The sequence below is a fragment of the Marmota monax genome, unplaced genomic scaffold (genome assembly GCF_021218885.2).
Source record: "Marmota monax isolate L192 unplaced genomic scaffold, Marmota_monax_Labrador192_F-V1.1 WCK01_AAM20220418_F8-fsc00014, whole genome shotgun sequence".
NCBI lineage: Eukaryota > Metazoa > Chordata > Mammalia > Rodentia > Sciuridae > Marmota > Marmota monax.
The window spans coordinates 11,357,365-11,382,704 of NW_026695222.1; the positions used below are offsets into that span (position 1 = coordinate 11,357,365).

A 25,340-nucleotide genomic window follows, 5' to 3' on the forward strand; every position below is an offset into this window, starting at 1 on the left:
TAGTAAGACACCATGATCTGCTCTATATTATTTTGGAGCCATAATAATAAGTGAAATTGACCATTAAAATGAAGAAGCAAAGGTGACAATCACCATGTCATATATTTGATTTGGGGTAATTAATTTTAATACTTGAATGTGTGGTTTTAACATATGCTGTGCCATATTAACTATTGTTTATCTGAATATGTTCATATTAATATTTAATATTCATTTAATATTTCATTGTACTTTAGTCCACATTAACATGTGGTAGTTGTCTATTTTAAGTGATTCAGAAAGATATTTCTTACATGCATAAAGCATGTAGTATGGACATTTGAGCAATATTAATTCTTCTAATCCATGACCACAGGAGGGAATATTACCTATCTTTTTACTTCTATGACCATAATACTTGACAAGAACAATTTAAAGGAACAAAAGCTCATTTTCAGCTAACATTTCAGAGGTTCAATCCATTCTCAGACAGCTTCATTGCTCTGGGATGGAGGTGAAGCAGTTTGTTATATCATGACAAGAAGGTATGGTGAAGGAAAGCTGTTCAGCACATGGCAGCCAGGAAGGAGAGATGGGGGGAGGGACGGGGGTGAAAATATAGTCCTCAAGACTCCACCCTCAATGATCTAATCTTCCACGGACATCCCACCTGCCTATAATTAAGACCCAGTACTTCATACAAAGTATTAATCCATTAAATGGATGAATCTACTCTGATCTTTTAATCCACTGATGAGGTTATAGTTCTCATAATCTGATTATTTCTCCTCTGCACACCCCTGAGTTGCCTAAACATATCAGTATTTCAGGTGACATTAGAGACACAAACCATAAAAGCAGCTTTTCTATTTTTTTAAAAGAGTGAGTGAGAGAGAGAGAGAGAGAGAGAGAGAGAGAGAGAGAGAGAATTTTTAAATATTTATTTATTAGTTTTCGGCGGGCACAACATCTTTGTTTGTATGTGGTGCTGAGGATCGAACCCGGGCCGCACACATGCCAGGCGAGTGCGCTACCGCTTGAGCCATATCCCCAGCCCCATTTCCTATTTTTTTAAATGTCTTTAATCATGTTTTGTAATTTTAATTGTGGAAAACTTTTACATCTTTAGTAAATTTATTCATAAGATATATATATATATATATATATATGTGTGTGTGTGTGTGTGTGTGTGTGTGTGTGTGTGTGTGTGTTTTGTTGCTATTGTAAAAGTGATTACTTTTCTGATTTAGTTCTCAAAAATCTTTATAGATCCATAAAAATGCTTCTGTTTTTTGTATACGGAATTTGTGTCCTGCAATTTTATTGATTTTGTTAAGTTTTAGTCATCTCTTCGTGGAAGCTTTAGACATTTGCTTATAGAGAGTCCCACCATGAACAGGGATCATTCAATTTCTACCATATTTTTACAACTTTAATTTCTGTCTTTTGATTTCATACTCTGTCTAAACCTTCCAATCCTGTTCTGAATATTAGCAATGATGGTGAACATACTTGTCCTGTTTCATATCTTGAATGAACAGCTTTCAGCTTTTCCCCATTCAGTACAAATCTGGGTTTCCAAATTGGAAATCCCACCATTAGGTGCAAGTATATTTATAATTGTATTCTCTTGAATATCATTGATCTTCTCTATAATTTTTCAAATTCTTTATCAGGTACTTCTTCAAAATCAGTTTCTTTGGAATCTATTGCTAGATAGATTGCTAGAATTATTTTGATCTTTATCATGTTTCATATGCTCCTATATTGGGATTTGGGCATCTGATGGATCAGTTGTTACTTGTCCCAGTTTGATGGGGTGAACCTCATATAGTAAAAGGCTTTTTCCTGGAGATGTGTCTTGCTGGTTTGATATGTAATGCTGCCTTTTTTTCCAGCCGAGGACCACAATATGGACTCCCATAGTACTTGGGCTGTAAGATTGACTTTGGGCAAAGTGCATACTGTAGCGGAGTTAAACAGGCCCACTCTTTCTAGGTGAGACCATACAGGTGAGGACACTCTGTTAGGATTCAGGTTCACACAGCACTGGATAAGGGATGGCCATCCTGAAGCATGTTCAACAATGGGGGTGATGGCATCAGTTGGGTGATGGACAACTTCTCTGTCACTCTGTTGTTGACAATATCCTCTGGCATAAGCAGCTTCAGCAGAACATGGGGGTCATAAATACCTGCCCACAGACCAGGCAATGGTTGACACCATACACTGCACAGGGAGGAGCAGAGTGAAACCACAGTGCCCCCTATTTTGAGCATTCTATCAGCCTCCTTAGTAGAGCTGATAGACATGAGTAGAGCACATAGACATGGCATAGGGGCACAATGGTAGCCAGTACCAGCTGGGTACCAGTCCTGGCATTGGCACAAAACCACACACACATGGCTGTACTCGTAACCCCTGAGGACAAGTGCTCTTTTCTTAGTTCTGGAGGGAGCTACCCATTCATTCCCCACTGAGCTATCACAGCCATCTGCTAGAAAACAGGGCAAAGAGCACACCTGAGTTTTGGGATCACCTCTGGTCTGCTAGGTTTACCTGGATTTGTGAGAATGCAACAACTGGTGTTGATGTGGTGGCTTTCTGTAGGGTACCAGAGTGGGGTATAGACAGTGGTTTTTGTTCCCCTCAAGCAGTACAAATTTAGACAATACCTCACTTCTTAAGATGGCACCTAGCTACAGCAGTCTGGGTTCTAGGGTTGGTGGGGAGATGATGTGAGATCCTTTTCCAATGCACAGCTACTGTGGAGACTCCAGGCTGCTCCCATAACTGGGCTGCAAGCCTGTGTTGACTATGAACCTTTCCAATAGCCATCATGCTGACATCCATTGTGATGAAGTTACTTGGACATTCTTCTTCAACCTTCCTTTGCAAAGGGGAGTCCCACCTCTGCTTGGGGAGACATGGTGAAAGACATTATGGTGCTTTGTTCATTTTCCTCTTCTTTTTTCCTGCATTTTGGGGTATTCATATTAATTATACAGAATAATGGGTTTCTTGGTGTCATATTCATGCATGTGTATAATATGATTAAATTCACTCCATAAGACCTATCTGTACCCTTCTTTCCCCCTTCCCCAGTTTCCTTTTCTTCCTCTGTATCAATGGTCTCTATTCTACAGTCATGATACCATGGTATTTTTCTCCTGTATCTTCCACATAGAAGACATATAGTACTTTTCTTTCTGAATCTGGCTTATTTCATTTGACACAATGGTCTCCAGTACCATTCCTTTTCCTGAAAGTGACATAATTTTTCTTTTTTACATGGTTGAATAAAATTCCTTTGTATGCCAAGCATGCTGGCACATGCCTTTATTTCTAGCAACTTGGGATTTTGAGGCAGTAGGATTGCAAGTTCAAAGCCAGCCTCAGTGAGTCCTTAAGGTGTGTGGGCTCTCTCTCTCATTCAGTAAGGAGGTCCATGGAACAGGGTAGAGGAGAGTGTGGCTGCAGAGTCACTGATCAAAACCTCCAGGGACCAAGCAGGAAGCAGGTCTGATTTTATTTTACAGTTACCATGTATATAAACTCAGGTAGTAGCTAAGCAGATTATAGGCAGTAGACAATGCAATTTCTGCTAGCTGTTCTTGCAGTGACCGAGGAGTGGGCTGTGGAGCCAGCTCAGGACTGCAACACATGGTCTTATGCCCAGGGTTGTGCCTATGGGGTATGTGGCCTGCTGCTCATGTGCTTAGCATGAGGAAAGTGGCCTGCCACTCAGATGCCCTTAACATATGCCATGTGTGTAGTGCTCCATGCACCTGTCTCCATATCTCCTCAGTCTGACTGTGCTGCAAGGACTTTAGCCAGCATTGATGTTTTTCATTCGGTGGACTTTACATAGTTATATAGGCATCTCACAACACAATAAGAAAAGATTATCACTATCATAAACTTAGGGTCAGGATAATAGCATTACAAGGATTAGTTAACTTGGCTCTCAGGTTTTTCCAATGTTCAGTTAATCCCTGAAAAATAGAAGAGATTGTCAAGATAGACCCCTTAGTCTTGTTGATTTTGACAATTAGGCCTTAGTAAGTTTATGCATAGTCATAACATAGTTAGCACCCCAAGCGCCCTTAGTACACTGAGAAAAATTGGAGAAGTGTAAGGCTACATTTTCAGATACAGCAAATTGGGTGACACAAATTCTATGGAATTCAGGGTCACAAGTGAGCCTTTGAAATATAAACAGACTATCTAGTTGTTCCTGATGGAAGTCTGTTTCTTATTGAATGACTAAAATAGCAGCTCAGGACAGTTTGTTTAAGTCATTTTGAATGGCAAAGGCTTCTGCCATGGCAGTAGACAAATTGTTTACAGTCTGAGCAGACTGGATACTCTGAGTAAGCAAAGCAGTGGCAGTGGCTGTGGTGGCGATGGCGGCTACCAGGGCAATAATGGCAGTGATGATAAAGCTAATTGCATGCCTTGTTCAGTGTAGGATCTCATTCAGAAGATTCTTCATCTCCATGTTCCATGGACTCCTCCACTCTCTGGACAGGTTCACTGGAAGCCAGATTGCTGGGGGCACGCTGAGGATAAATATATGTTCAGCTTTCATAGCAAGAGTTAGACAATTTGTGAACCAGAAGGATGTACTGACTGCACAAGGGATCTCTGTATGAGTGACATTTATGCTATCAGTATCATTGATTATTAATATGGCAAAGGCTGGTGTAACAGAAGCTTGTGCTTAGTGGGTATGGGTACAATTTGTCACAAAGGCAAATCCATGGTCAGGGACTGGACTCAGTAAAGACTCATTCATCTAGCTGGCTGCTGCCCATTTGATGGGTCTGGCAGCTAGTAATATTGGCATGATATCCATCATTCCATACTAATTTCTTGCAAAATGGTTGGTAATGGCTTGTTCCATGTAGCAGTTACTGCAGTAGCCTATATGGGTTTTGGGCACATCAGTTACATTCCAGGGAACTGCGCCTGCCCAGGCACATAGATGTTGTTCCTCCCCAGAGAAATTCCTCTTATCAAGGAGATAAGATATGGCTGTGACACATTGATACCATGGGATGCTCTCATTATTTGAGGGGGGCTTTCCAAAAAGCATTGTTGTGCATGTTGGCAGCAAGGGTTTCTTGCATTTGCCATGAGGGAGTCCATGGCTATAGGTAGCTTTGACTATAAGGTCAGTGAGAGACATCCCAACATATGACTTATAGTTAACTACAATAGTTTCATTGGCAAGAGCAAAACAGAGGGGACTGTCTGGATTATAGGTTTTATTATCTACTCTGGAGAAACAAATAGGCAGAGTAAGTATTGAAATGCTGGTATCCCAGGGTATGTTTACCTCCTGGATGAATAATTCAGGATCAATAAAGTTTGAATTATTAGAGAAGAGCTTGGGTAAAGCCCTTCCCAATTAGAAACAGCCAGCACCCAAATTAGCTGATCGGAGGCTTCACTGTTAGCAGTGAGCATTGCACACAATAGGACCAACATCATAGGCCCAGGGATGGGCTTGCCACCAGGCAAAGGAGCCAATCTGGTGGCTTGGTCAACGAGACCTTTAATATCACTCCAGGTTACGTTATGTGAGGTCCATTTACATTGCTGAGTCCTTTGCTTTCAAGGTTTTTCCTCCAGAGTTAGTTCCTTCATCTTGGTTGGTGGTTCTGGGTGTCCAGGTCTTGATGTTCTGGAAACACCCAGATGGAGTGTGGCTTCTGTTAACATATGTAAATCCTCCACCTATGGTTAGGAGAAGCCCTGGACCATCCCATGCAATTATTATGGAATAGTTCCATGTGACAATAGGTAGATAGGAGGGCCCCATGGTATCAATCGAGGAATGGGCCATGGAGTAAGCTCAGGGATTGCAACACATGACCTCATGCCCAGGGCTGTGCCTACAGGGTAACCAGCCTGCCACTCACATGCCTAGCATGAGGTGAGTGGCCTGCCACTCAGACATCCTTAATATATGCCATGTGTGCTGTACTCCATGCACCTGTCCCCACAGTAAGCAACATAGCAGGAACATTTATCAAAATAAAATGCTAAAAAAGGGCTGAGGATGTGGTTTATTGGTTTAGGTTCTCTGGTTCAATCACCAGTAGCAAAAACCAAATTATTTCCTTGGGTTGTAATAGCACATTTTCCTTATCCAGTCATCTGTTAACAGACAACTAGGTGATTTCATAACTTGGTTACTGTGAGTTGTACTGTGATAAACATGGGTGTGCATGTATCTCTACAGTATGCTGGCTTTAATTCTTTCAGATAAATACCAAAGAATGCGGTAACTAGATCAAATGATAGTTCTCTTTTTAGATTTTTTTAGGAACTTCCATGCTGATTTCCATGGTAGCTTTACTAATTTGCATTTTCACTAATACTGAGTATGAGGTTTGGGTTTTTTGTCCACATCCTCACCAGTATTTATTGTTAATATTCTTTTTTTTTAGAAGAAGAGGAAGAGAAGAGGTTTAGTTAGCACAAGAGTAGGAGATTCAAGTGCATAGCACTGCCATCAGCTCACTTCTCAGAACATCACATCATAGGGGTAGGGAATGCAGGATCACAAAGTGACCTCAGTATTTGCATCTTGATGATTGCCATTCTGACTGGGGTAAGATGAAATCACAATGTGGATTGGATTTGCATTTTCCTGATGGTTAAGAATGATGAAAACCTTTTCTTAGATTTTTTGGCTCCTTGTCCTTTTTAGAAAAAGTTTAGTTGGACATATCTTTAATACAACTTCATAGTTATATGTAGTAGTTGGGTTCATCTTGACAAAGTCATACATGCGTGGAATTCAATTTCAGTTTATGATCTCGTTCTTTATCCTCCCCTTTTCCCTCCCATCCTGACTCTCCTTCCTTGTTCTCCTTTCTCTGTTCTCTGTCCTCTTTTGAGAAGTACCTGCTCAGCTCATTTACCCATTTATCAAATGGGTTATTTTCTTTCATTTTTATTCTGATTTGTTGTATATGACAGCAGAGTGCATTTCAATTCATAGTACACACATAGAGCACAATTTTTCATATCTCTGGTTTTACAAAATTAGAGTTACACCATTCATGTCTTCATACATGTACTTAGGGTAATGAAGTCCATCTCGTTTCACAATCGTTCCTACCTGCCATGCCCCCTCCCTTCCCCTTTCACTCCTTTTCCTTATCTAGTGTTCATCTAATCCTCCAATGCTTTCTCCCAACCCCACCATGAACCAACATTATTATATTGTAGAAAATATTCAGCATTTGTTTTTTAGGGATTAGCTAACTTCACTTAGCATTATATTCTCCAACTTCATCCATTTACCTGCAAATCCCATGATTTTATTCTCTTTTAATGCTGAGTAATACTCCATTGTGTATATATACCAAAGTTTCCCTGTCCATTCATCTACTGAAGGGCATCTAGGTTGATTTCACAGTGTAGCTATTGTGAATTGTGCTGCTATAAACATTGATGTGGCTGTGTCCTTGTAGTATGTTGTTTTTAAGTCCTTTGGATATAAGCTGAGGAGTGGGATAGTTGTTTCAAATGGTGGTTCCATTCCCAATTTTCCAAGAAATCTCCATACTGTTTTCCATATTGCCTGTACCAATTTGCAGTCCCACCACTAATCTATGAATGTGCCTTTTCCCCCACATCCTTGCCAAAACTTATTGTTGTTTGTACTCTTAATAGCTGCCATTCTGAATGGAGTAAGATGAAATCTTAGAGTATTTTGATTTGCATTTCTCTAATTGCTAGAGATGTTTTTCATGTTTGTTGATTGATTGTATATCCTCTTCTGAGAAGTGTCTGTTCAGTTCCTTGGCCCATTTATTGATTGGATTATGTTTTTGGGTGTTAAGATTTTGGGAGTTTTTATATATCTTAGAGACTAGTGCTTTATCTGATATACATGTGGTATAAATTTGCTCCCAAAATGTAGGCTGTCTATTCACCTGACTGATTGTTTCTTTTGCTGAGAAGAAGCTGTTTAGCTTGAATCAATCTCATTTATTGATTCTTGATTTTAATTCTTGCACTATAAGAGTCTTATTAAGACAGTTGGGGCCTAAACTGACATGATGCAGATTTGGGCCTTCCTTCTATTAGGCATAGTGTCTCTCATTTAATTCCTAAGCTATTGTACATGGGGTAGTTTTTCTCATTTCCCTTTCAGAGGATTTTTCAATGATGTATAGAAATGCCTTTGATTTATGATTGCTGATTTTATATCTAGCTACTTTGCTGAATTCATTTAATAGTTCTAGAAGTTTTCTGGTGGAATTTTTTTGAGTCTTCTAGGTACAGAATCATATAATCAGCACATAGTGCTAATTTGAGTTCTTCTTTTCCTATTCATATCCCTTTAATTTCTTTCCTCTGTCTAACTGCTCTGGCCATTGTTTAAAGAATTATGTTAAATAGAAGTGGTGAAAGCAGGCATCCCTGGTTTGTTCCAGTTTTTAGAGGAAATACTTTCAATTTTTCTCCATTTAGAATGATGTTGGCCTGGCTTAGCAATAGATAGCTTTTAAGATGTTGAGATATGTTTCTGTTATCCCTAGTTTTTCTAGTGTTTTGAACATAAAGCGGTGCTGTATTTTGTCAAATATCTTTTCTGCATCTATTGAGATGATCATTTATTTCTTATCTTTAAGTTTATTGATGTGATGAATTACATTTATTGATTTTCTTATGTTTAATCAACCTTGCATCCCTGGGATGAATCCCACTTTGTCATGGTACACTATCTTTTTGATATGTTTTTGTATTTGATCTGCCAGAATTATTGAAAATTTTTGCATCTATATTCATCAGAGAAGTTTTCTTTTTTTAATGTGTCTTTGTCTGGTTTTGGAATCAGCGTAATATTAGCATCATAGAATGAGTTTGGAAGTGCTGCCTCTTTTTCTATTTCCTGAAATAATTTGAAGAGTATTGGTATTGGTTCTTCTTAAAAGGTCTTATAGAATTCAGCTGTGTATCCATCCAGTCCTGGGCTTTTATTAATTGGCAGGCTTCTGATGGCATTAACTATTTCATTGCTTGAAATTGATCTGTTTAAATTGTGTATATCATCATGATTCAATTTAAGAAAATCATATGATTCTAGAAATTTGTTGATGACTTTAGTATTTTGTACTTTATTAGAGTACAAGTTTTTCAAATAATTTCTAATTATCTTCTGTATTTCTGTAGTGTCCATTATGATATTTCCTTTTTCATCATGGATGTTAGTAATTGGAGTTTTCTCTCTCTTTCTCTTCATTAGCATGGCTAAGAGGTGTCATTTTATTTATTTTTTCACAGAATCAACTTTTTGTTTTATCAATTTTTTCAATTGTTTCCTTTGTTTCAATTTCATCGATTTCAGCTCTGATTTTAATGATTTCCTGTCTTCTACTATTTGGGGGGTTTGTTTGTTCTTCTTTTATAGAGCTTTGAGATGTAATGTCAGGTCATTTATTTGTTGACTTTTTCTTCTTTGACGGAATGAACTCCATGCAATAAACTTTCTCTTAGTACTGCCTTTATAGTGTCCCAGAGATTTCGATACGTTTCATCAGTGTTCTCACTTTACCTCTAAGAATTTTTAAATTTTCTCCTCAATGTCTTTTGCAACCCATTGTTTATTCAGAAGCATATTATTTAGTCTCCATGTATTAGAGTAGCTTTTATTTTATTTTTTTATTTTGTCATTGGTTTCTAATTTCATTCCATTATGATCTGATAGAATGTAGGGTAGTATCTTCACTTTTTTGTATTTGCTAAGAGACATTTTGTGGCATAATATATGGTCTATTTTAGAGAAGGATCTATGTGCTGCTGAGAAGAAAATGCATTGGTTCGTTGAATGATCAAATATTCTGTATATGTCAGTTAAGTCTAAGTTATTGACTGTATTATTGAGTTCTATAGTTTCTTTGTCTAGCTTTTGTGTGGAAGATCTATCCATTTATGAAAGAGGTGTGGTTAAAGATCACCCAGAATTATTGTGTTGTGTCTATTTCATTCTTGAACTTGAGAAGAATTTGTTCAGACATCCCAGTTCTCAGTAATCTGATTCATGCAAAGTACTTGATTTCACATATGTTGGGGATGTGAGGGTGGGAGAATAGGGAAGGAGAAGGAAAAAAAATCTCAAAGGAAGAAACAAGGATTGTTTTGATTGGATATCAGGATCTTTCCTCCTTCCCTTCTCATCCAATAGGTGAGTTGTCTGTTGTTAGCTGGTATCTCCGCCCTCAGGATGGTGGGGGTTACCAGGATATGAAGGGTGGTCTTGGGTGCAGGGCACCTGGAGGTGGGGTATGGCACCTGCCAGTCCAGATGGGAGACTGCACTTCAAGGATCTCCTTTGGGGCCTGCTTTTGTGATGTGGGCACCTAGTCATATCTCCTAATCTTGCCTGTAAACCTCACAGTTCCTGCCCTCTAAGTTAGTCTCTAAAGTATATCTCCCTCACCCTCTCCCTATCTACTTCCTAATAAGGAACGTTTCTCTCTGGGAGTTTTGTGTGTCACCCTCTGATGGCTGCGCACCTGTTGCTGAGGCAGTTTTGTATTGGGCAGTCACTGTGCCGGGTTAGTGGCTGCTAGGGATTGGGGGGAATTGTAAACTATGGGTACCTGGCTATCCAGTGTTCCAAAATGGTAGCTGCCCCAACTAAAGATGGTGATGGAGGTGACCCAAGATGGAGGCAGCTGCTTTCAGCAATGGGGTGTCAGTTCGGATTGGGGCAGCCAGGCAATGGCATTGTGTGATGTGTTCAAAGGTGAGCTCCGTGACGTGCAGTGTTGTGGCTGTTGGCTGTCTTTAGAGCCTGTGCGATGTCCCCAGGTTCAGGCAGGGTACTGTGCATATAGGGGCCTATGGCAATGGCTGCCCAGTGCCAAGATGGAGGTGACCTGTGAGCCCCACGTTAATGGATGGGAGTCCACATGGGAGTGGCAGATGGAGTTCCTGCAGATGGGTAGAGGCTGAGTGTCCTGAATGGGAGCGACGTCTGGGAATTCTGCACTAGTTCTGATGCTGGTGGTCCCACTAATGTAGCTGGGAGATGTGCAGTTTCAGTAGCCAGGAGTCGGGAGTCCTGCTCTAATGCTGAGTCCCAGAGCCCTGAACAAGCACAGGGCCTTGATTCCTGTGTGGGAACAGCTGTGGCGGGGTCCTCTATTACTCTCAGAGAAACACTATTGCCACTAGTTGAGACCCAGGTCATGGAGCGACACAGAATGCTGCCTCTCTCTGGCCCACCATTCTGAATTCCTCTCAGTGGTTAACTTATTACATAACTACATAAAATGTTACTTATGCTTACACTTTATTTCACTCCCATTTATTTTATGTCCTATATCTTCTTTTTAAATTAATGCATATTCTAAATCTACCTTGCTCTCTCTGGAATGAGCTCAGTGCACAAGAGTTAAAATTCTTTTTTGATTATTCTGAGTCAGTAGGTATCTAAAGTGGTAGCCTTTCCCCTTCTTTTTTGTGTTATCTTCTTACCTACTGCAGCAGTGTCTGCCTCTGGTTGCTAAAAGGAAATGAAAATCAGGAATAGAAAGATTTGGTGTCCTCAGAAGGGGTCTGTCCTTGGGGTGACCCTACAAAAGGATAATCTGCCCCTTTGCCCACATGTTTTTCTTCTTCAGCAAAATATTGCCCATGATTTATACCCTGGGTGGCTAAATTTTTCTCAATCTCTTTCACTGTTAACTGACAAGCTTCTCATTCTCTGGAGTGTTCCCTATTGTGAGCAGTGACCCTTCTCCAAGGGTGTACCATTCAGACTCACAGGGTGCTATGTTTGGATGTGGGGCATTCCCTGAAATCCCCTGTGTATTAGACACTGCAGCAGGTTCTGAGGGGAATGACTCAGTTATGGAACTGCAACCAAATCTGGATTAATCCATCTGATGGATTTCAGTTTTAATGGACCATGAGTGGTACCCCTAGACATGTGGGGATTGCTGGGGGAAGCAGGTCAATGGGGGCATGTCCTTCAAGGTTGCATTTTGTCCATGGATCCTGGTGTTCACTTGCTCTGCTGCATGCTCCTCCCACCACCACAAATTACTCTCTCTTTCCTGGCTCTGGCTGTCATGAGCTGAGGTGCTCTCCAACATGCACCCTCCTTTAAGGACAGAAGAGCAATAGTGGTCTGAACTACATCTTTTAAGTTCTTTATTTTGTTACAATCCAATTTCAAAGGAAAGATTCTTAGCATGTCAGTGGTTGGCAGTACATTGCCCATAGGAGATTTATAATCTTTAATTACTTCTTTGGGCATCTTAAAGAGAGAGGGCTCAAATTGCTCTTTCCCCCCTCCTTCTTGTGCATCACCTTGGATGGCAGCCATGGATGGGATGGGAGATGGAGATCAACAGCATCAAGAAAGCAGCAGAAAAGGGTCTGCCAGCACATGTAGCATGGACATTTAGGGGGTGTCATGGAGGACTCTCCTTGGGAAAGGGACCATGTGAGGTCATGAAGGAAGAGAATGCATTACTATTCTCACAAATGCCACTTACCACACTTATATGTGGACAGGCTCATATACCTGTACACTGGCTCTCTACTGCTTTGACTCTCACAAGAGCACTCAGCAATGGACATTCAGCACCTCATGGAAGTACACACCCTCCATCAGAGGTCCTTCCTCAAATCACATTCCCACTCCAGTGTGCTGCTAAAGAGCCAGTTCACAGGGTCTGGTGTTCCAGATTCCAATGGTAGGATGATTGTGCAGCTGGGGTCAAGGCTAGGAACTGGTATTCCAGTGTGCATCCTTGGGGTTGGGACAGAAGTAGCACTGTAATGTGGAGAGGGTTATGAGCTCTCTGAAAAAGCCACAGAGAGCTGCACAAAGCAGGGCACAAGACAGCCATCAGGCCAGAGAGCTGTGTAACATGGTAGAGCCACTGGGGTCAGCCAGGGAGTGAGTCCTGAGCTGTCAGAAGCCATGCCCCAGGGACTTTGCTCCTGACCTTTGAACCTCCCTTCCTCCTCTCCACTGTGTTGTCAATGGGAGAGTTAATCCTACTGATAAGCCACCTAAGGATCATTACAACAGAGCATTGGAAATTGCACCTGGAGAGGCACAAGAAATTAGGGATTTATCAGCAAAACAGTTTCTAGAGAAAGAAACTCTGGGCAGTGTTTCATTGTGAGTTGCTGCAAAACTCAGATACCAACATTGGGAGAGATTTCACATATGTTTGTGTGTGCGTGTGGGTATGCCACTATATCACAGTCGAGGGACAGCAACAAGGGGACTCATGGCCGAGAATAGCTTATTGCATTGATATACCTATTGCCTACAGGAGTGTTCACATCTGTTTCTGGGAATACTGAGGCATCAGGAAGTTTAAAACATCCATGATACAACAGGAGAGCTTTATTTTCTGGTAAAACTTGGACTTATTATCTAACATCCTTTCACTTCAACTTACTGGTCTCCCTTTAGCATTTCTTGCATGACATTTCTACAGGGAGTGAATTGCTCAGTTTTTGTTTTTTTTCTGGAAATATCTTCATTTCTCATTCATTTTTCTGGAAATATCTTCATTTCTCACTGTTTTTTCTCTTAGGTAGAGAATTCTTGGTACCATTTTTTTTTTTCAACACTGTAGATGCATCATCTTGCTGCCTCTGGTTCCATCATTAAGAACTTGATAAACGCCTTTGGAGGAACCCTGTATGTGGTGGACAGGCCTCTCTTTCTGCTTTAGTGTTGTCTGTTTAATTTAGCCTTGGCAGATTGGTTTACAATGTGCCTCAGCATGCGTCTGCTCGAGTCGATGGAATGTGGAGGTTGTTCAGCCTCTTGGATTAGTACTTTCATATATTAGATGACATTTAAGAAAGCAAAGGGCATTTCACTTTAAAATAAAGTTTTGCCCTTTCTCTTTTCATTCTTCTCTTTTGGAATCCTCATATGTGCATCAGTGCAATTTGCTGGTATCCTGAATGAATTTTTTTTTGATTCCTGTTTCCCATTCTGAACCGCAAACTGAGCAATGTCAATGGTTTCTCTTCCACATTTTGGGATTTTTCAACTGCTTGTTCAAGTCTGGTGGAATCTCTAATGAAATTCAGAGTTAATTGAGCCTTACCAACTCCCAAACTTCTATTTGGTTCCTTTTTATACTTTCTCCTTGTTGATGTTCTCAATTTGCTGATCATCTTACAGATTTTCTTTTCTACTTTGTCTATATGTTCTGATGAGAAGGAGGCAGGAGAAATGAGCCAGGGAAGGACATGAGATGGGGGAGGCAAGAGGATGGAGCAACAGGAGGACAGGAAACAAGGGGAAGCAGCTCAGGGACCCCCTGCATGTAGAGAGCAGGAAACAGAGACAATTAATAAAACAGACCTCATGACCTTGGGTGGATGCCCAGCAAGAGAAAATTTGGACTTCTGATGTTCAGAACCATAACAGAAAAACTGCTGTTGTTTTAGACACTAGGTTTGCAGTCATTTCTCACAGAAACACAAGAATACTTACATAATGTGATTATAGTGTGGGTAGTTATGGAAGGGGCTTGAGTAATGTTTCATTTCTTAATTGAGCTGCACATTGTTATATGCACCATGATCACTCCAGGCTGATGGAGGAAACCCCATCATGAGCTTGGGGGTTTCTGTGGAACAGGGAAGATGAGCCACAGACTCATCTTCACAGACAGTCAAATGCTTGTCCCACTAACTTCCCCCACAACTCAGGATTCTCAAGTACCACATGACACCCCCTCCCCAATGTCATGGTTCTTGAAATGCCAGTGACCTTGTGGTCAGAAAGGGAAGAATAACAAACAGTTGGTGACACATGAGAGCTCAGGGGAGGGCTCAGGACCTCAAGTCCCCTCCCTCCACCTTGCTCAGGGCTCTGGGCCTCAGGGGCAGGTGTCTCACAGTGTGGAGGTGCAGGCCAGGGGAGGCTCAATGTGAGGACACACGCCCTGTGCTGAGCTCAAGGCCACTCTGCGGGCACTCAGTCAGTGACAGGCTTTGCTGATACCAGGTGATAAACCAAGAGGATCCCCCAGGATGAACAGTGACCACCCTGTGTCTCCCCCAGGAGTGGCTGCACAGGAGCTGCAGGTGATCCAGCCTGAGAAGTCAGTGTCTGTCGCTGCTGGAGAGTCGGCCACTCTGCACTGCACTGTGACCTCCCTGCTCCCTGTGGGGCCCATGCATTGGTTTAAGGGGGCAGGGCCAGGCCGGGAGTTGATCTACAACTTCAGAGGACACTTCCCCCGAGTCACAAGTCTCTCAGATACAACACAGAGGGACAACAAAGACTTTTCCATCCTCATCAGTAATGTCACCTCAGCAGACGCTGGCACTTACTACTGCATTAAATTTAGGTTATCAAGCACTGATCCCAAGGAGGTTCAGTCTGGTCCAGGCACTGAGTTGTCTGTGCGAGGTGAGTGCAGCTGCCTCCTCCTCCCTGGGGTGGGACAGGAGGTCAGGAGTCACACCCTCCACCCTGGGGGCCACAGCTGAGAAGCAGGAGCAGCACTGGGTGCTCATGTCATGACCTGCTGTCACCCCCTCTGCAGGTCAGGGAGGCAGAGGCCTATGGAGGCCGTGCTATTTGGTCCAGGCTCCATGGCTGGTAAATGGGGGGCATCTGCACCCCTCACCTGCCTGCTCCACAGCTCTGACCTTTTCCTGTCTGGCCCAGCCCTGTGGCTCCCCAGCTGAGGGCTCTGAGGGTTTGAGGGACTTGCCAATCACAGAGCCAGACCACATCTGTTACATTTAGAGAGCACTGCCCTGTGGGGTGAGCCTTCTTTTGCCACAACCACTCAGAAAAGAAGCCCTTCATCCTTTCCCTTTCAAATTCAGGACTTGGTGTAGGTTAGACTTATGGCATATTTGTGGAAAGAAGAAGAGTTGGGATGGATTCATATTCCATAAAACAGCCCTGCACAGATGTAAGTCTGGGAGAATGATGCCTCTGGGTTTCTTTGTTTTGCTTTTGTTCTTGTTTTTGGTACTGAGGTTTGACTCCAGGGGCACTTTAATATTGAGCTACATCCTCAGCCCTTTTTATTTTTATTTGAGGCAGGTTTTTACTTCGTTTCCCTGGCAAGCCTTGAACTTGGAGTCCCCTGCCTTGACCACCCACTCTCTGGGAAACTCACCCAACCATTTTGATTTTCCAGAGGCAGCTCTGTGTGATCCAAAGCCAACTGTGCGCAGTGTGGCCTGTGAAGAGATTTGCCAACGAATCCATTCCACACACGAGGTGCTGGGCCACGTCTCAGCATGGAGAGCTTAGTTCCCATGTTCATGGTGGTGTCCTGGTACCATTTGTCCCCTGCATTTTTTTTCAAAAAATGGCTGTACTGGTTGTCAAGGATTCCAGGTCAGGCCTGTAGGAAACAGTTGCTACAGAGACAAGTCAGTAAGTTCTTGGGAGCTCAGGTTGGTAGCAGTATCCTAATACTGAGAAGAAGGCTGTGACTTAAGTTCTGGAGTAGCACCTGGGCGGACACTCCTCACTGGCTGGACAGCTGTGCTCGCCTAGAGGCATGACACTAGGGACACCACACAGGGGTCAGCTCAGCACCCAGGCACCTTCATGAGGAGGATTAAGAAATGAAGTCTTGTTGTGCTTATAGGTGACAGAGCAGATGACTAGCAGCACCTGAGGATGTTCCCCATCACGCAAATAATAATAATATAACAACAGCAACAGCCACCACACCAAAAACTTCTAGGAAGGTTCTTCAGAGTGTCACATGCTTGTGCTCAGAAGGGGTCTCCCAGTCACCTAACTGGTTTGTCAATGCTTCTTCACATCCAGACCCTCTCCCTGCATGATGTCAGGTCCTAGGACCAGGGCCACACCTGGGCAAACGTTGAGCATCACCTGGGAGTCCCACGGCTCCTCCCCCCACAACATCACTCTCAAGTGGTTCAAAAATGGGAATGAGCTCTCGCACACCCAGACCAGTATGGACCCCATGGGAGAAAGTGTGTCCGACAGTGTGTCCAGCACAGCCCAGGTGACATTGACCCCCAGGGATGTCTACTCTCAATCTTATGTGAAGTGGCCCATGTCATCCTGCAGAGGGGCCCTCCTCTTTGCGGGACTGCCAACCTGTCTGACACATTTGAGGTACAGGACCCTGCTCCCTGCCCCAGCCCACACTGCTGCTCCCCAGGGGCCTTTGCTCCAGGACCTCAGTGACCTGTGCTCTAGTTCCCAGCAGTGCTGCCACCTGCAGTGCATGTTGGACTCCTGCCCTGTGTCCAGCATGTGCTGGTGACTTCATTTCATTGACCAGAAGCAACTAGAACTGCTGAGCTCCTAACAGAGTGGAGCTTCAATGTGCAGGGTCATTTCATTTGTTGTGCTCACTTCCTGCAGGCCAGGAGTTGGGCCTGTCAACCTCACTCTCTTTTACCCTCGGGGGAGCTGCTGCTCACTTGGCACCTGCGGGTGGCAGGCCCTGTGGTTACTGATTCACTCCCGTGCAAACCCTCAGTGTCTGAGCCCCTCTGCATGCCTGGCCCTGTCCCGAGGGTGGCCCTTGCCTTGCTGGGAGGAGCTCAGCTGTCTGTCCCATAAGGTCACAGCTTCTGCCTGTGTTGTTTCAGTTCCGCCCACCGTGGAGGTCACCCCACTGCCCACCATGGCAGGGAACCTAGTGAATGTCACCTACCAGGTGAAGCACTTCTACCCTGAGATCCTACAGCTGACCTGGGTGGAGAATGGTGACGTGTCCAGGAGAGAAACAGCCTTGACCCTCTGAGAGAACAAGGACGGGACCTTCAACCTGACAAGCTGGCTGCTGGTCAATGCCTCTGTGCACAGGGAGGACGTGACTTTCACCTGTCAGGTGGAGCATGATGGGAAACCAACCACCACCAGAAACTGCACCCTACAGGTCTCTGCTGGCCCCAGAGAGCAGGGCCTGGACAACACCCCTGTAGAGGCCTCTCTCAGCTGATCCAATGCTTTTATACTTTACCTTGATGTTGTCTGTTGTGAGAGCAGTGACCCCCCTTCCCCCAGGGCACCCAGAGCCTGGGAACACAGCAGCGTCTTAGTCAGCTCCCCACACCCACACTCTGAGGGTCTCCTCTGTGGGGTTGGGCATACATCTCATGGGGTCTTCAAACAGGGACACTAAGGAAGAAGGCAGGATGGGGGATGGGCCGTTGTGGCACTCACCACTTGCCTTCTTCACCTGACGCTTGTCATGTCTTCTTGGCCCTCTCCATCCTCCTCTCTTTCCACTCATCTTGGAGGTCACTCAAAAATTCACAGTGACACACAACCAGGTGACTATCACCTGCCAGGCAAAGAGGTTCTACCTCTTGAGCTTGCATGTGACCTGAGTGTGAATGGAAATGTGTCCAGGACAGAAACCTCAGTCATCAAGATAACAAGGATTGGAACTGTAACCACTGAGCTGGCTCCTAGTGAACTCATGTGCCAAGAGTGGGGACATTAAATATTTAAAAAGCCTGGGGATGGGGTTCACTGGTTAAGTACCTATAGTATGAAAAAGAAAAAGATATCTCCCTGGTGGGGTCTCCAATCCAGCTGGCAGGATCTTTTTGGGGGGTGAGAGGTACCAGGGAATGAACTCAGGGGCATTCAGACACTGAGCCACATCCCCACCCTATTTTGTATTTTATTTAGAGAGGATCTCCCTGACTTGCTCAGGGCCTTCTTTTGCTGAGGCTGGCTTTGAACTTGCAATGCTTCTGCCTCAGCCTCCCAAGCCACTGATTATGGGCATGAGCCATCTCACCCAACCGACTGGGTCTTTTATATCCTGTATCTTTTTTAAATACTGCCAAAGTTAGTATTCCAATTCATTATAGAATAATTCTCAAGTCTATAAATATATATTAGAACCTTACATTCACCTGCAATCCCCCACTCCTCACTCCAAGAGTCTTCACTATCAAGAGCTTGATCCAAATCTCCATGGATCTTCTGAAATACGCAGATATTAAAAAAGAAATGGAGGGAGGAACAATCCTGTCTTAATGTCCTGCTTCTCATCTCTGCACCTAACAGTTGCTCTATTCTCCTTCCTCAGGGCCTCCCCTTCCCCCTTACCATGTTGACCTCTGCCCAGCTTCCATTCCAGATGAGAATTTTCCATACACATCTTTATCCTCACCCAGCAGACTGGCACCTGCTAGGGGAAATCGGAAAGACTCCCCGAGGATGTGGAGACTGTTTGGACCAGGCCCCTAGGTGACCTCGAGTGGACTCCACAGATCTTTTCCTTCTGATTTGTGATAGCAGACCGATAGTAATGAGGACCCTTAAAGCATGCTCATAACATGGAAATTTCTGCTTGTGTATATCCTTCTTTTTTGCTTCAACTACCTGTGTGTTAGGAGTTTGCAGAAGGGAAACCAGAATGGCCCTGGAGAGCAATGGAATTGCTGTTGATGACTTCCTGCCCTGACCACTGGTGACTTTCTACACGACTCAATGCAAAACTAAGGTCCCTGGGGACAGGGCCAACACCAGCCTATAATGAAAATTTTTGCTAATTAAAGAAATGTCCCTCTCCCATGAACATTGTCTTAAACACCAGAGTCATCTGGAGATTCCGTTCTGTGGCCCAATGTGAGTTATTTCCCTGTGTAACCACAGGAGCAGGTCTGGACTCCAGAGACGCTCAGGTTCCAGGTTCTTCTCAGCATGCCCAACCATATGCCTCATAGGCTGGGTCAACACTGTACCACTGATTTGTCCCTGTGCCTTCTTGTAGGAAGTGTAATGATAGGAAGCGAATAGCAATTTCCTTGATAGTAGGAGATACATGGAGGCTGCCAAATCCCGTCCACCAGCGCTTAATCAGGAATGCACATAGTGTCAGTGAAGTCCACAGCTGGAATGGTCAAATGATGAAGGACATTCGTCTACAAATCCAATGGCCTTATTCCAGTTAATAAAATTAATAATAATTATCTCTAATCATTAAAAAGGATTGCAGTATGTATTCAAATTTTTCAAAATTCTTTTTATATCTCTTTTCTCTGCACCAAAATTGTTTTTCATTCATCATAAAGTGCATGGTAAAAGTTTCTTAGGATATCATCTGGGCATCAAGAAGTCTTTCCCCAAATTTTAAAATGATGTAATTTTTTAGCAGTTTCCTAAACTGCCAAATTTCAATTTGAGTATACTGGGTTAGGTAGTGCTTCTCAAAGCATTTTGGTCCATTTTATCTAAGGTGTCAACTTTATTTATACCAGAGATTTTCTCCTTCTATCTCCTTATTATCTATCTAATGTCTGCAAAAAGATTTTGTTCAATCTTGATGTTAGTAGTGTGTCCCTTCCATTTCTCTCTCTCTCTCCCTTTCTCTCTCTCTCACTTTCTTTCTTTTTTTCTGTCATTAGTTTTGCAAGAGATTTTCAATTTCATTGATCTTTCAAATGGACCAACTGTGTGTTTCCATGATGTTCTGTATAGTTCTCTGTATTCTATTTTATTGGATTTTCCATAATTATTTCCTTTATTCTGCTTGCATAGGGTATATTTTCTTCATGTTGTTGTTGCTTTAGTGGTAGAATGCTTCAATTATGATCTGAGACTCTCCCAATTTCCTCTGACACCCTGGACACCAACATGAAAACAGCATCCTGAGGGCCAGCCCATTAGAAGTGTGGCCTGGTGCATCCCAGATCCTTTCTGTAACATGGGACCATAGCACTTCTCCTTTCTTGGATGGAATGAGGATTACATGATGCAGAGGAAGCATTTTTGTTGGAATGAAACATGGAAGATGGCACTGGATGTCTCTGGAGCAGAATTAAGTGGTAGCCATCCTGATGTGACTGTGATCACCAACCAAGAAGTCCACTGAAGGTCTTCGAGTGCTTCCATCTATATGGCCCTAACCTTCATATGTAGCATCTACAACTTCCGCATTAGGGAAAGCCCTTGAGCCTGAGAATGAATCTCCTCTGTAGCTCTTCCAGTATTGGAATTATGTCTAGGAATGTAACCTCTGCTTCAGCTGCCCTCTGGTTACAGGAGACAAAAAATCTACAAGAGTACCAAGAAGTCCCTTGGATCTCACACTTGGCCTTTACTTTCTGATGACTCATGCTTAGCTTCTCATTGTCTTTCTCCCATGAACTGATGCCAAGAAACAGCCTTTAAATGCCAGAGTCTTATAACAACAATTTCCCAATTTATGTTCAAGAACCAGATGCCAAGAATTTCCTTCTTGTGGTTAAACCAGTTCACTTCTGCAAAGTGTGAACAACAGCACCTCCACCAGAGGCCAGTGCCTGATGAGGTGCCACTGACCACCCGATCTGGCGTCTATGTGACCAGCCAGCTGAAGAGTCCCAGGTTCAGATTCACATTGTAGAGCCTGCTTTCCAGATCACTCCTGGAACTGGGTTCCCATAGGAAGTGCCCTCTGTGATGGACATAGGGGATCGGGGGACTTTCTGAAATGTTCTCAGGATCAACATCAGGTTCCTTCCCACCTGAGACAGAAGAAGCAGCAGCTCAGCTGCCCCCACAGAAGCCAGAGGAAGGGTGGAGCTGCTTTCAGTGGAGGAGAAGGGCGGGGCCTTCCACTCCCTGCTCAGCCAGGCTCTGATTCTGGTGCCATCTAGAGGGAGGAGGGTGCAGGCAGTGCAGCTCTCCTCCACTGAGGGGGAGTCCCAGAGCTGAGAACCATGGCCTCCAGTAGGGCAGCCACCCTACACATTGAGGAGTCCATTCCTTCTTAAGGACTTGCAGCATTTCTTTATTATAAAAAATGTTTCCATCTTTGTTAGCATTATTTTAAAAGAAAAAATGGCTAATGGTAAAAATTCAAAGACTCCACAGGTCTGCTTGCCAGGATCTGGCTTTGTGTGTCCAACAGAAAGAGACTTCAGGTGACATAGAACTGGAGGGGTGGTCTGCTATTTGGAGATTGTGGCCCCTCCCATGTATGAGAAACGTTTTCTTGACCCACAAAAGTGTTTTTCAGCCAGCAATTTTGTTCGTTTATCCTACACCTCCTTAGCAGGCTCCCAAGGTCCCCAGGCACAGGTACATTGAGCTACCCACGGTACCAAGTGGGCAGCCTTGCTCTCCTGTCTTCCCATGGAACAACCCTCACCCCATATGCATGCCCCATTGAAAATTGTTCTCATAGTCCAGAGATATCGGGTCATTCCCCTGGTCCAAGGAACATGGTCTCAGGAATTACAATATAGGGTTTGGATTCTTCTAGGCTGTGACCCCCAAGACCTCAGTTTCCTAATCAAGAGGTGATGATAATCCCTCTGCACAGGAGAGTGAGAATCAAGTAGGTAACTAGTATAGCTGGGTGGGCAATGTGCACGAAGCTCACATTTCCACCTTCCCTCAGGGGGTCACCCTGGGACCTAAGGCTGGGTAACTGGGAATGAGGAAACTCTGACTGGGCTTCTGCCTCTGGCTTGACCAGGACATTAGTACAGGGTGTGTGTGCTAAAGCTTCACAACTTTGGGGGCCTTGGTAACTTCACCTGGGGCAAATGTAGGCACCTGAGAATGGACAACTAGGAGTCCCTCTAACAGCCCCTCTTGTCCCTTGATTTTCAGGAGCAGTGAAGTCTACTCTTTCTTCATACCTCATAGCCCTATTTATTGGCCCTAAGATCCTATTGGCAGTCGGTGTCTCTGCCATCTACATCCACAGGAAGCAGAAGTCCTGACTGTAAGTACCCAGGATAAAAGGTGGACCACAGCCTGCAGAAGGGGCAGGGCCAGGGGGAGTGGCAGCCCACCTGTGCACAGCTGCAGAGTCAGTGGGTCTAGAGAACCAGGCACACACCCCTCAGCACCCTCAGGATCTCAGGCAACTTCTGTGGGGTCCCAGCTCCCAGGATGTGTGTGGGGTGTGCAGGAGATGAGGAGGTCAAGAGTTGACAATGGGTGTCCACTGAGTCCTGAGGCTCCAGAGATGATGAGCTGAGGGAATGCAATGAGGGGCAGCAGATTAGGTGTGTCCCTTGGATGTCATCTCTAGATTAGTCCAATACTCCAATGCTGGGCCTCCATGGACAGGAAGGTTCTACCATATGGAGCAATGTTGGGAAGTTCTAGGTGGGCTGCTCCCAGGGATGCCCACCTTGTGGACTCTTAGTGTGACCAACCTGCAGGGAAACAGGACACAGGAGAGGCTGAGAGGCTGAGCAGTCCATGGGCTGCTGGTTCACTCAAGACAGGCATCTAACAAGGACCAACCAGAACCTCATAGCTTGAAGGAGACTCTCATGAATGGTGAGCAGATAATTGAATATGGACATGTTTCCCACAGGTCCTTCATCACTTCCTGCTACCTGTGACCCTCAGTCTCTGCCACCTTCTTCCTGCTCCATGGTGCTCAGCCTGAGAGAAAGGAGCTGCTGGGAAGCTTCTATAGATGCTGCTCCAAATGCCTCCTTCCAGAACTCTCACCAGCCCACAGGCTCCTGATGTTCCTCTGCCAGCCCTCGATGTCCCATGGCTGAGTCTGCAGACCTGCCTCTGTGTAGCATCTCATGACACACACCCCCCAGAATGTGACAAGCAAGCCCCACCTGAACATGTCACGATGGCTCTCCTCCATTGCCTTGGGCTTGGCCATCAAGTACCCCAAGTCCTTGCTCTCAAGAGTCATTCTGTCTTCTTTTTCTTATCTACCCCTTCTCCACAGCCTTGTTGAGTTTCTCAAAGGAAACTCAAATGGTGTAATGCAAATAGTTATTCTCCTTTCTCTTTACCTAAGTGTCCTATGCCTCAAACACAGAAAGAAAAAAAAAACAAGTGCCCCATAACCTGAGATATTTTCTCTCCTTAGCAGTTATGAACATCGTGTTGTCCTGGATACAGGCAGTCATCACTCTCCATGGAAGGGCAGGATTGTAAAAATGACCATGCAAACTGAAACTCTGGGAATCTCCATAGCAGTCATTAAAAATAACTATCATTCTTCAACCTTTACAGTGTTTCTTCAAAATATTGAAAACACTCAAATTATCAGTTAAATGTCAGTTTAAACATATAGGGAAATGTAAATAATAATAAAATGTGAGCTTAGTGAACAGCAATTTGAAACACTAGACACTGAGCATTAGTAATTTATTTGTTTGTAAAACCTTATCTGCAGGAGTTTCAACCATGTCCACCTGGTTCTTATTAATTGAAGATGTGAAGCAAGCATCTTTTCTACCTTGGCCAATTATTAGCCCCATTTAATACCATCACCCTTTTAGGCACCACTATTTCCCTCCCTCTAGTGTAGGTAGGTAATGCCACTTTAACCAGTTTCCTCTATCTGCTACACAACAGTCCACTGATGAAGGATCAGTGTCCACACACCATGGCCAGCAACTTCTGTTTTGACCCCTTGTGCCCAGTTTAATTTCACTTCCAGAATTATTACCTCTCCTGTCCTCACTGCACTTTCATCTCAGTTGCTTATTCTTTAAATATAAAATAGATCAAAAAAATGAGAGTAGACACCAAGAAATTTCAGAAGCAATGAGAACACAGGTACAACATATCTAAGTCTCTAGGACACTATGAATGCAGTTCTAGCAGGGAAATCTAAATCACTGAGTGCCTACTTTAATGAAATAAAGAAATTTCAATAAATAAGTTTATACTCCAACTCAAGGTCTTAAGGAAAGAACAAAATAATTTCCAAAAGAACAGGTGATAGGAAATCATTAAGATTAGAGAAGAAATTAATGAAATTAAGAAAGAAAAAGAATACAAAGGTTCAAAGCAAGGAGGAATTGGTTCATTTAAAAGATACATAAGATTGAAAATCCCTCAGCCAAATGACCAAAAGTAAGAGAAGGAAGACACAAATCAATCAAAGTAGAGACAAAAAAGAAAATATCACTAGAAAAACTTCTGAAATCCAGGAACATTGGACAGACACTATGCTCAAAATTTAGACTCAAAAACATTGGAAAATCTAGAAGACATTGACAAATTCCCAGATGCATGTGACCTGCCCAAACTGAACCTGAAAGGTATGGAAAACCTAAACAGAATGGTATCAAGGAATGAAATTCAAAGAGCAGTTAAAAGCCTTCCAACAAAGAAAAGCTCAAGACTACATGGCGGAATAGAGGAGGTACTGTTTCTGGCTGCTCTGTGGAATTAAACCAAGAAAAGAGTCAGGCAGGTCTCCACAAGGTCTCACCTAGATGGACTACAACATCTCAGAAACTACAACAGGACCCCTAGACAGCGGATTTTCACAGAAACCATCAGATCTGCTACCGACCACCTGCACAGAAATCAGAGCCTCTGTTCCAGTAAGACTCCGGACTCCGGACCCAAAGCCCGCAGTTCTAGTGCACACGGCTCTCAAGCA

General features: G+C 43.6%; 1 protein-coding gene across 4 annotated transcripts in view; it reads left to right on the top strand.

Moving 5' to 3' along the window:
- LOC124085500 (signal-regulatory protein beta-1) overlaps window positions 1–23,947 on the top strand; it is a 93,140-nt gene extending 69,193 nt beyond the window's left edge. The window contains exons 4-6 of one of the 4 annotated variants that reach the window (XR_009225803.1): window positions 15,062–15,412; window positions 17,599–17,840; window positions 22,571–22,681. Coding sequence is in view for 2 of the 4 variants with exons in the window: in XM_058575475.1 (XP_058431458.1) it covers window positions 15,062–15,412; window positions 22,571–22,683 (464 nt within the window). In the remaining 2 variants the exon portion in view is untranslated. The other 3 variants (XR_009225802.1, XM_058575475.1, XM_058575476.1) reach the window with 3 other exon arrangements.
- The last annotated feature ends 1,393 nt before the right edge of the window (window positions 23,948–25,340 follow it).